Source organism: Mesoplodon densirostris, chromosome 20 (genome assembly GCF_025265405.1).
Source record: "Mesoplodon densirostris isolate mMesDen1 chromosome 20, mMesDen1 primary haplotype, whole genome shotgun sequence".
NCBI classification, from domain to species: Eukaryota; Metazoa; Chordata; class Mammalia; order Artiodactyla; family Ziphiidae; genus Mesoplodon; species Mesoplodon densirostris.
The window spans coordinates 10,428,749-10,440,983 of NC_082680.1; the positions used below are offsets into that span (position 1 = coordinate 10,428,749).

The 12,235-nt window shown below is 53.9% G+C and overlaps 1 protein-coding gene across 3 annotated transcripts in view; it reads right to left on the reverse strand.

Moving 5' to 3' along the window:
* The window catches only part of ARHGEF10 (Rho guanine nucleotide exchange factor 10), an 88,599-nt gene that overhangs the window by 35,240 nt on the left and 41,124 nt on the right, over window positions 1-12,235 (reverse strand). For all 3 annotated transcript variants that reach the window (XM_060085739.1, XM_060085740.1, XM_060085738.1), the window contains 7 exons: window positions 10,652-10,729; window positions 10,245-10,424; window positions 8,434-8,550; window positions 6,323-6,415; window positions 3,293-3,463; window positions 1,649-1,794; window positions 622-803 (listed from right to left, as the gene is read on the reverse strand). In XM_060085739.1, coding sequence (XP_059941722.1) covers window positions 622-803; window positions 1,649-1,794; window positions 3,293-3,463; window positions 6,323-6,415; window positions 8,434-8,550; window positions 10,245-10,424; window positions 10,652-10,729 — 967 coding nt within the window. The remainder of the gene's footprint in view (window positions 1-621; window positions 804-1,648; window positions 1,795-3,292; window positions 3,464-6,322; window positions 6,416-8,433; window positions 8,551-10,244; window positions 10,425-10,651; window positions 10,730-12,235) is intronic.

Below are 12,235 nucleotides of genomic sequence, written 5' to 3' on the forward strand. Positions count from 1 at the left end.
CCAGTGAGTAAAATTTAGCCAGGCTTTACTTGGATAAAAACAAAGCAAAACAAAAAGAAAACAGAAGAAGAAAGTAATGATTATGACACCAAGTTCAAAATCTAGAATCTTCAGACCGTTTAGTAACAATAACTATATTATAAGACTGTTGAGCAAGTGCTGGGACCCTCTTCCCCCGATTCTCTGTGAAAGGCACAGGCGGGCACCACCTCCGTGGAGACCGAAGGGGAAGGGGCGGCTGAGACCACCACCCAGGCCCATGCTCTCTGGGACCCTCTCTGCATCCACTCAACGCGCCCTCCGGAGAGAGCAGGGCCCCTGCCGCAGCTGCTGGCGGGAAGTGCAGGACAGGACGCGAACCAGGAAGAAGGAATGCATCCCAAGGGCAGGGGCCCCACCCCCGGACCCCGACAGGGACAGGCTCAGAGAGGAGCCTCCCGGCCGGCACGTGTGTCCACGTGCGCCAGCCAATGTTAAGCACAGGCTCTAGGACCGTGTCACCCGACAGATTTACCGTCTTAACCAGGTCTCCTGACACGGTGAGGGGCTCAGGACCGAGCAGGTTACATCAGAGCTATGGTGGCCCCAGACCTGCAAGCGCGTCCGAAATGCATCACTCACTTGGCTTGGTGCCGGCCACCACTGCCAGGCTCTCGGGCGCGGGCACCACGGGACCCCTGCCATTCTCCCCCGTGCCCTCGCTGCCGCTGTATTCTATCACTTCCACGTGCCCGAGAGGGACGCTCCACTTCAACAAATACCTCTGGCCGGTCGATGTCAGGGCACCGCTGTCATGGGAGGTGCTGCAAGGGGCAGAAACCCTCGTGTCAGGCACAGCCAAGGAATCAGTCATGGGACGCCTCATCCCTTGGAGACTCAAGAGAGACGCCTCTGAACTGCGGGCCTGAGTGCTTCTGGCGTTCTCACCAGGACTGACCATGCGGTTCCACAGTGGGTTTTCACAGAGAATAAATATACCCAAATTTTATAAGAAAAGCCATCAAAAACATATTTATAGAGAAGCAACTAATGAGAAAGGATTTGAACGATGATACGGACAGGAATCATAGCTGATTCAGGATGGCTAGAAACGGAGTTCGGTTCAGTTTCCAGCTCTGACATCTGCCTGACGTTTACAGAGAAAACCCACCCACACGCCCCTCAGCTCCACCAGCAGAGTCAGGGACCCTCCCTGGAACCATGCAAGTCACAGGGCGAGAGGCTGAGCTCTGCATACACATCTGTCCAGAGTGAAGGGGAAGTGAAGGCATCCACTCACCGAGACATAGACCGCCTGTGACCACGGAGCTCCCCGTGGGGCCGTGCATCTTACTGGACACTGACCTACTGTGCGCTGACCTGCCAGGTGCTGACCTACTGGGTGCTGACTTACTGGGTGCTGACCTACCGGGCGCTGACCTGCCGGGTGTTGACCTACTGGGTGCTGACCTGGCGGGCGCTGACCTACTGGACGCTGACCTGCTGGGCGCTGACCTACCGGGTGCTGACCTACTGGACGCTGACCTCCTGGGCACTGACGTACTGGGTGCTGACCTGGTGGGCGCTGACCTACTGGATGCTGACCTGCCGGGCGCTGACCTACTGGGTGCTGACCTGCTGGGCGCTGACCTGCCGGGTGCTGACCTACCGGGCGCTGACCGTGGCGCACATGAGCACATCATTCAGCATGAAAAGCCGGCGCTGCTTGGTTTTCACAATCTCCCCGCGGTCGTTGTAGACGGTTTCTATCACGTCGTCGGAGCGGACGAGGTAGCGACTCCCGCTGCTGAGAAGCTGGACGTTCAAAGACCACCGAGAAAAAGAAGAACAATGAGAATGAAGCCTGGCAAAATACACACGCAGACGTCAAGGTTTTACGGATTCTTTTTCCTCTACAGATAATCCCTATATCCCCAATCACGCTTCGTGCACGTATGGCATAGAGTTCAAAAAGTGGCTTTTTTTAAAGGAATCTACACAGTGGCAGGGATCTAACTTCCTTACGCGAGCAGTTTCTCTAGCTATGAGATGCTGACGCGGCCACGAGGGCTCCGCTGGTTTTCACCTGTCACTCAACGTGCTCTCTTTCAGTGACTCCTCGGAATACACGCTCCAACCCTTACAGACGGTCACCCCAACCTTTCTGTTACTTATTAGGACACCGTATCAACTGGGAATGTCTGTAAGTGAAAGTCATTATTCTGTGATTTTACTTTTCCCAAGGACGGCATACGGAAGAAAACATCCTGACTGCTCATGGTTGGCCATGTTTTACTTCTCTGAGCCAAACAAAGTACTCTTAGTTCTTTGGAAAGTGGCTTCATAATTATTAGTAAAGTGACATAGGTCATACAGAACTTATTTTAGCCGTTCAGCCCAGCAGGAAATACGGAGTCCTTGGCCCAGACGTCCACACTGGCCGGCCGAGCTCACGGGGATGAGGCTGCATCCTCACTAGCGCAACAGTAAGAAATGTGTCACCGCCGAGGGCCCTCGGGCTGTCGGGGGTTCCCATTCGGGTACCATAGGGAAGCAGGATTTTAAACGACATGAACCACCTCGAGAATATCAGTGAAGGGAATTTTCTGCTTATAAAAATTCCTGTACAAATCCTTTGGAGAATCAGGGAAAACCTAAGCTTAAAACATATGACAATAAAGTTCTTGTAGTTAAATCACTGGATGTCAGTATCCAGTAGGAAAGTACCCCTGCTGACAAAACAAAATTATTTAACACAGCTCATATCCATTAACCTCTTCCTGTGGACTAGAGCTTCAGATGAAAACGGCAAAGCCTATGTGAAATTGGATTATGGTGGCAGGAAAATGGCTTTGTCAATATGAAGCTGGGGTACAGCTTTGCTGAGGAACTGCTTGCATGCTGTGTTCTGCGTTCCTGCTTCATGATAAATACAGCCCAGTCCACGCACCGTGGATACAAGTAAGAATGTATGTGAATATCTATGCTTCAAGTAGGACTAAGATGAAACACTGCATTTTGAAAGTAAAATTCGGCTAAAAGAGTGGCTCTTAACCTTTTTGGGGTCCTGGGTCCATTTGAGGACCTAGTCAATTTGCGAGCCCCTTTCCTGAGAAAACGCACAGACTACGAAGGCTCTGTGCACACTGTGCAGCGTTCGTGACCCCGAGGCTCTCCATGGAGCCTCAGTCAAGGACTCTGGGCCAAGGGACTCGCCGACAGGTTCCAGGAGGTTAGTACTAAGTGGCTCAGACAGCGAAGGCTCATTAGCACGAGGCAGAACAGCCTCTGCGCGGAGTGGAAGGCTCCCAACCTTGTTCAGGTACCGCTCGTTTGTGGCTTTTGCTATTTGTTTGATTTCGCAGCGTTGATCCGCGTCCCTCTTCCTCTCGTTTAACTTCTCTGCAAGTGTCTCAAGCTCCGTCAGCGCCATCTGGAGGGGCAGCCGGTCGGGGTGTCCTCGGGGCGTGTTCTTCAGCATGTCCTTGAGGAGAAACAAGGCAGAGGGGAGGCGGACGTGTGACGCGGCGGTGGGCGCAGCGGGCGGTCACCACGCACCCCCGCCGACAGCATCCCGTGACTCTGGCAGCCAGAGGCTGGCCCTGGCATCCGCTGCTTCTGGGGAATAAAGTAAGCCCTGGGAAAGGGTAACTAACTCAGTGAGTCACAATTTGGCTGAACGTTCAAAGCTCCTTTTGCAAAAACAAAACCGCCTTATTAAAACGGGGATGGGAATGGAAACAAGACACCCGTTTCCAGGAAGGGACCCATCCCTACTGCGAGCTCGCCAGGACCTCAGAAAGCTCTGCTCGCTGGTTAACGGTCAGGCTGCTGCTCTCAGCGTAAGCCAGACCAGTGGACCCACAGACGGCCAGAGTCCCCTTCCCGCCGGCGGGTCTGCGTCCTGAGCGCCCGACTCTGAGCCGCTGGTTCGGGCGGAGCGCGGAGGCGCGGCAGGAGCACAGCACGGGCACCGACGGCACCGCGGGCGTGGTGAGAGCCAACTCCAGGCTCTGAGTCAACTTTCGAGGGGGACGTCTACGCGCCGGGTGCAGTCACCTTGCCGGCTTCGCAGAGGAGGGCGAGCAAGACCAAGGCCTCCCTGCCCGGGCCACCCGGCCCACCCGCCCCCGGGAGCTTCAGCAGCAGAGCCCTGTCTTTTTAAGCTTCCTGTTCTCTTCGGTCTGGAAAGAACTCGCCTAACGATAGCACATTCCCTGTTTGAATGAACAATCACACACTGCTCCACGCGATGGTTTCCCTGTGAACCACATCAAACCCTATAAAGCAAAATGAATCATCTTCACAGGAGCTCTGGTACCAGCAGGGCAGCTAGGTCGTGCCCGCCCGGATCCCAGCACCATCTGCAGAACCAGCGCCGCACGTGGACAGACAGCTGAGCGGAGGAAAGGGGGGTGCGTGGCGGCTGCCAGGCTGTTACTTATTGGGGTACAATACGGGGGAGAACATGGGAGTCAGGATAAAGACAAAGGCTCCTGGGGGACTACGTAGTGGAAACCGGCAGGCCCAGAAAAGCCACGGCCACAGCCTGATCCCGAGCTCTGGGGGACGGCTATAGGGTCCTCGCAACTACAGGTGACAGGCCCCGAGAGCTAAGGAGGGTCAGGTGTGGTGAGACGCGGAGAGGCAGGGGAGCGGCCGGGGGTCAGAGGCACGGGCCCCTCCACGCCGCCCCCCTTCACCGCCCCCTCGGCGCACGCGGACGCAGCAGGGCTCGGAGCTCGGCGGGAGGGGAGCGCCTGCCCCATCTTCCACCCACTCCTCTCCGGGACCAACTCCCAGGAGCACCTCACCCACAGAGCGGGGTCCCTGCACGCGGACCTGTACGTACCTCTGACGTACGGAACTACAGAAGTGCAGACACGGCCCCTCTCTGACGCCGACCGCGTTCTCCTAGGAACCGGCCCTGCTCTGTCTGAGCCCCCTGCCCCTGTGAACTGCCTGCGCTCAGACAGCAGGAGGGACCGAACACCTGCCCGCGGGAACCGCGTTCACACAAACCTGGAACCAGCCGTCTGGGTGCTGTGCCGCCATCAGGCCGGGGTGAAGGCTGTTTTCTGCCCTGGAGGGTCGGGGGCTGGCACCCAGGTGGTGCGGGGGTGGGTGGGATGGGACGAGCTGTACAGGAAGCTCTAAGGAACCCGGGAAGGGCCAGGCCAAGCGGCCGCATCTGTCCACGAGGACGTGTGCTTAAACCAAAAGCCTGGAGTCTATTGTAACTGGATTCGGACTTTAAGAATTTTCATCTGTTCCTGCTCAGCAAACTGGAACATTTAGAGGTAAGTAAAAATAAAAATAAAAGGAAGGAGCAAACTTCTTACAAGAAGCAATTTTTAAAATTTGGAGCCGTGTGACGGGTGGGCCCAGCGAGGCCTCAAGGCCTTTGACGCACCCTCCCTGTCCCTGGGGATGATTTCACGGTTCACCGTTCATCACTTTTAATGACCCGGCGAGCCAACAAGTCGCCTGATTTAACTATAGAAACGAGCTGAGTGTTCACTGAGAAACCGGAAGGGGCGGAGGCCACTGCAGACCCTCCTGGGAAATAACCGATTCAAACGCCTGACGCTCATCTAAGGAGGGTGAGCCCTGAGCCCCCAAGGCGCGCGGGTCCCAGGTCTCGGGGGCCTGACAGCACGTCACACGGCAGGGCAAGGCCCTCCTGATCCGACGATGCTTTATCTCTGCACTCAAAGCCAGTTCTACTCTAAATGAACGCACGTACCTAACTGAGAATTCTTAGTCTGAAAAAACACAGGGTCGGAGTATCTGGGAAATCTCTCTGCGCAGCTCCCGCTCTCCAAGCAGCGGGCCGGCTCCGCGGCTGACCGGCGGCTTTCTGGGCCTGCCCCTCCCCTCTGGGCACACACCTGACCCCAGAGCAGGACCCTGGACATCTGGTGTCTACCTGCCTGGTGACCAGCCCGCCTCCCCCAGTGCACGAGCGTGTGTGGTTAATGAAAACTCACTCGGCTTTGCCCCAGTTCAGGTCCCTGGCCCGGGGCCCCTAAAGCCCTCGGAATTTCCTGAGTGATGGAGGGAGGGGCGTCTGGTGTTCATAACAAGTCCCTCTCACACCCCCAGAGTCTATGCTGATGAGGGGGGTCCCAACGGGCCCAGGAGAGGAGCTCAGCACGGGTGGGGGCCACAGGGACCGGCAGCTGCAGGCTGGGGTCTCGCCGCCCCCAGCGCTGCCCTGATGTAAGCGACCCGGGAGCGGGGGCAGCTGAGAGCCTGCCGTCTCCACGAGGAGATGCTTGGTCACGGAGGGACGGACGACGGCAAGACGGGACCACTGGCCGAATCGCGCAGGAGGCCTCACCTGGAGCAGCAGGATGAACTGCGGGAACCTCTGGATGGGCTTCATCATCAGGCTGTGCAGCGTGACGCGGTCAGGGCTGGCTTCCTGGCACTGCTGCGGGGTGACAAAGGGCCAGCACTCGCGGCTCCCGCCTGGACGCAGCCCCCAGGGGGGGAGCTCGCACCTCCTCCCCTCTATGGAGAGGCTGCCTCCAGACCTGCTCCAAACACCTTCTACACCTCATACACCGCCAACGCACACTGACGTCATTCAGTCTGCAGCGAGCCCTGGCTGGTTTCTGAACTGGAAGCTTCAATGTTTTTATTTGATGTTAAGAGCCATTTATGAGCTAATTTCAATACTCTAAGAGTCAAACTAGTTTCTAAGATTCTACAATCACAACAAAGTGCAGCTACAAAAAAAAAAAAAAAAAGAAAGAAGAAGAAAGTGACAAAATCCCAAATTGGAGTAGCACGGGCCCCTAAAGGCACCTGCCCTGCACCTGGGGCACAGTCCCTGCGGCTGCCACGGCTTGTCCTGCATTGGGACAAACCTCCCCACTTCAGCCCTCGCTCTGCTGTGGAGATTCGGGGAGCGGCTGGGGCGTGTCCGTGTCCTGGCAAGTCTCCCCAGGGGAGGCCAGGGGGAAGGGAGTCCAGGGCCAGGCGCCCCCCTCCCTCCGCAGGGGAGGCTTCTCTGGAAGGAGGGGATGCCCCAGGCTGACCATTTACAAACTGGGGAGGAGTCCCCAGCTCTCTCCAGCCGAGGGGCCACATGGTGCAGAGCCTGGAGCCCGGCTTGACCTTGTGGACACCAGGTGCCTGGGGTAGGACAGGGGACTGGATGGCCTGCCTTCCCAGGCCGCCGGGGGCTGGCGGCCTGACGGTGGGGCTGCGGTGGCCTCCTGTCAGGTACTGTTGGCACCAGCAGGACCACAACAAACTCCTCAGAAAAAGTAGACTTTTTTTTTTTTTTTTTGCGGTACACGGGTCTCTCACTGTTGTGGCCTCTCCCGTTGCGGAGCACAGGCTCCGGACGCGCAGGCTCAGCGGCCATGGCTCACGGGCCCAGCCGCTCCGTGGCTATGTGGGATCTTCCCGGACCGGGGCACGAACCCATGTCCCCTGCATCGGCAGGCGGACTCTCAACCACTGCGCCACCAGGGAAGCCCTGAAAAAGTATACTTTAGATCGTCCCGTGTTTCCTTTCTCCTGCTGTGACAGGGGAAGGCCAGAGCGCCGACTGCAGCTTTCCAGAGTGGGGTCGAGCTAAGGACGGGCCACCTCCACCCGGGTCCTGCTTCAGTGGGAGCCACCATAGCACATGAGAGGGAGGGGGTGTAGCTCAGCCTAAATAAGCCTTCACCCTGGGCGAGGATACCTCCCAGGGTTCACTGTGCAGGTGGTAGAACCTTCCAAGAACACAGTTCAAGTAACAGGAACAGGCTTTGGTCCCAGGTCGTAATGCAAACCAGAGCCTCAGGCAGATGAGACTCCGGCCCCGGGGACTCAGTCTCTGAAGGGGAACTTTATCCTGGTTCCACGGGCGGCGAGCCCTCCGGGCACGTTTACACCCCAGCCTGTGACGGGCGTCTTCTGACGGGGATGCCGCTGATTCAATGTCACCCATCAAAACCCACCGGGGACTCTCCACAGCTGCCCTTCCCGGGAGGATGGGGAGCCCCCCACCCGATGTCAGAGGAGGAACGGACCATGCAGCCCCCCTACCCACTGCGGGGGCTCATCTTTAGGGGGTCTGCTCACTGCCTGACCCAAAGAAGCCAAGGAGCCCCTGACCGACTCCAAAGGCCCCTTCTAACCCTGTGCTGAGCAACAGCTGGCCACCTGGTTTGGGGTCTGAGCTCCACTTTCTGAACCCTCCCACCTATCCACATATGTCTAAGGATGTGCAAATGAAGGTTATTTTCAAAGAGCTATGTTGTCACTAAAAACCTCATCATCCTTTCCAGCATTGATCCAACACCTAGGGTCCTGCTGGTGCTAAAATCTTTACAATAAATAACATTATACATTTAGAGGGAAGGTTTGGTGAAATTTCACTACAAAGTATTTTGACATCAAACCTGTTATCAGAGGGTGATAAAACACACAAAAAATGTTTTAAGTGCCTACCTTTAAAAATTCAAGGAAAGCAGGTTTTGTAGCACACGTTTTCTTAAGGATGGCCACAGCTGTGCTAAAATTATTCACATATTCACTGTAAGCATCCAGCACCATGGACTTAGAAAACTGAAATACAAGAGGAAATTGAGAAATGTAAATAATGCAGAGTCCAACTGCTTCCTCCCCAAGCTTACAATAAAAGGGTGGAAACCGTGCCAACGATAACCTCTCGGTCACTGTGATGTTTTCATGGGATAAACTTCACTATGACTGTGTGTGATCACTGTTTTCTTTAAGCAGACTTGCTAGGAATTTTTCAACAGCTGGCTGATCTTATTTGCCAACGCTCTTTAAGGCTGACCTGCTCAAAACTGTGGCAGTTTGGGTTTCAGTTAAGAAATGTTCCTGACTACAGTCATATAAAGATGGTGTTTACAGACATCCTCCTTTAAATTCCTGCTGACTGGCGCACTGTGGATTTCACCTCCAGGACAGAATGTCCTGCACCTCAGCATGTGGGGGTCCCAGCATCCTGGCCTGACCATCCCCTGGAGATGCTCAGGGGAGGACAGCTGACTGCACCTGTTTCCCCAGGCTGAGGGGCAATGCCACATAGGTCCACTGCCCAATTTTCCCAGAAGCACAAAGGTTTCCAGAGGCAGAGACATTGGCCTCACTCCCTTTTATTCTTCTAAGATCCCACATATTCTTGAGGATGGACAGCAATTCCCGTAAGTAGATGTGGGGCCACTTAGAAAAGAAATGCTTTCATCTAAATTATATATTTTTAAAAAAGATTTTCTTCTACATTAAAAAAATGTTCCCAAGGTGAACATGTTAAGAAGGATAGACTAAGAGTTGAAACTAATATATAAAATAGGCAGAAATGCCATAAAAAAGTAAATGTCCAATATCTCTTTTTTATTTTTCATAAAGATCACTGAAGGCGATTATGCAAATTAATTTTAGTAAGAACTCTCTTTCCACGTTATGTTCAAAGCATACTTTATATACCTCAGTAAGCACACGCACAGAATATATAGAAAAAAGGTTTCACGTATCACATTACAGCATTCCTCTAAGTATACAGACACTTAAAAATCTTTCAAGTTCTTGTCCCTTGACAGCGCTGCCCTCAATCAACTTCAGAATTCCTCTGCTACCTCTAGATAGGAAACTAGCCAGTCCACAGTGTGGACGATTCACAAATGGGCTGAAGATAAATGGCTCAGACCCACCCAGTGCTGGAGCTCGGGGCTGCGGCGGCTCCTGCTGGGAAAGGTCAGTGCAGCTGTGGGACCAGCTCATGTCCCCTCGCGTCCTGTGTCACCGTGGGGCCCGGAGGCTACGTCCGCACAACGGGACACCAGGTCAGGGAGCACAGGGCTGAGGGAAACAGGTGGCTATCTTCCCACAAGGCAGTTCCCAGGAGGGGTGAGACCCTGCGAGGGCTTAAAGCCGACAACCCCACAAAACCGTTCACAAGCAGGGCCCTGACTCGGCGACGAAACCATCATCAAATTGCCTGTGATGCCTCCCAAGCTTGACGGTGTGTAGCCTAAAGTGTTCCAGGGGCAGCTCCACCGGAGCCTCTGGACGTTTCTCTCTACATCCTTCCCCTGGGCACACACGCGTGCTCAGCTTCCTGACCTCAGACCGGCCCCTGCGGAGAGCTCCGCAGTGTGGGCCGGGGTGCTGTGGGGTGCAGCTGGGCTCGGGCCGGCAGGACACCCACCCACCCTGAGGCATCCGTGGGAGAAGGGAGGGGCCCTGAGCCCAGGGGAGCCCTGCAGACCCTCTGGGCACACCGGCTCGGTTACCGAGGCCACGAAGACGTCTCCGATCATCTCCACCGAGTCCCACTCGGCCACGCGGCTGGCCAGCGCAATCTGGAACATGCAGTGGCACTGCAGGACCTCCTTGACCCGGTAGAAGACCGTCTTCAGCTTCCTCTCGCTCAGGATCTTGGGCTCCATCTCAGACAGCGGCTTCTCGTATTGCTGAGGCAGAAACGCACAAGGACGGCCCAGGCTTTTCCCAGGGTTCATGAAAGAACACGGAGAAACTCACCTGTGCAACTACGTTTGTGTCCAAACAAACCACGCAACTTTTGATGTCAATACACAGACACAATTCTCAGATTCTTTTAAGAATTTTGCCAATTTGAGTATTTTATAATTCATAGGTTCACGAAACATATCCATTATACAATGTGGCATTTAGATACCTCCAAAATCCTCGTAAGAGCATCCACGTAGCTCTTTTCACTGTCGACAACCGAACCCAGAATATATCTTCTTACGACCTGTTGAGAATTTGAAAAGACAACAGTCAAAACCTGCCTCAGGGCTTCCCTGGTGGCGCAGTGGTTCAGAGTCCGCCTGCCGATACAGGGGACACGGGTTCGTGCCCCGGTCCGGGAAGATCCCACATGCCGCGGAGCGGCTGGGCCCGTGAGCCATGGCTGCTGGGCCTGCGCGTCCGGAGTCTGTGCTCCGCAACGGGAGAGGCCACAACAATGAGAGGCCCACGTACCACCAAAAAAAAAAAAAAAAAAAACCTGCCTCAGAAAACACAACAGATAAATTTGACTTCTGTTGAGGCTTGTGGACAAAAAAGATTTTTGTTTTCAAGACAGTACATAAATGAAAACTCCCAAGGCCTTAAAATATATTAGTGCATTAACTACCGACCATTATGGGCACAAAACATTGGTTCCCCATCATTACAATTCTGTTATTCGTAAACCTCAAATTATAAACCACAACTACAGTAACACAATTAAATTATGGCATTAACAACAATTTCATTCACTCATCCAACAATAATGAACTAAATTAACGGATTGTATTTTATGTGCTGAGCATGGAATTACATGGTATTTCATGTATACATTAAGCACAGAAAAAAACCCTTCCAGTCTTGACTCAAAGAATGCTATTACCACACATCTAAAATCATTATTCCAAAGTTATTAAAAAACTTTTGGAAGGTGGAGGTATAGTTTTGTTTTGTTTTGAGGCCATTCGAAGCCTACAAGGCTAAGAACGCAGAGAGTAAATTACCAACATCAATTCCAGGTGCAAAAACTCCTCCAGACCTGAGATGCCTGCATTTCAAACAGTGACATCACTTTGGGATTTGTTTTCATGACTAGAGGACACACAGGCGCAAGTTTCTGGCTGTAAGATGCCTGTTTAAGGCCAATGACGACACTGGGAACTTTTGTCCAGTTTACACACCGTTTGCAAATAAACGTCAAGTGGAGCATAGAAATGACAAGGCTGCTCCTAACCCCACCCCCGGCAGCCCCATCCCAGGAACTGCGACGCCACCTGGCGGCAGAAGGCACATCCTCCGAGGGCGCGCCTCTTGCCAAGTCACCGACATCCACAAGGGAGCGACTCCTCTCCTTACAAAAGGGCTGCTCCTTCACAAAATGAAGGAAAAGCGCAACCTTCAAGGACACTTAAGGAAGAAAGTGATGTGTGTAAAAGGTAGATGAGTCCGGAATTAAAGCACAAGCACATGCGGCCGCAGCGATGACCCCTCCCTCTGAAACGAGGGTGGCACCCCACGACCCAGACACCCCCAAACTGCGGATGGTCAAATTTGGACCCGCCTTCTCCCAAAATTCAGATTCCCCCACACTGTCGCAACTCTGGGATCAGGATATTTGAGGATTTGGGGGGCGTCTAACCTGGGAATTAAATATGTTTTTTTAAGTCCTGAGATGACAGTAATGTGTCAGGTCAAAGGACCTGGAATTGGTTTTACTGAAAACTACAGAGTAAAACCCCAAATCTCCCCC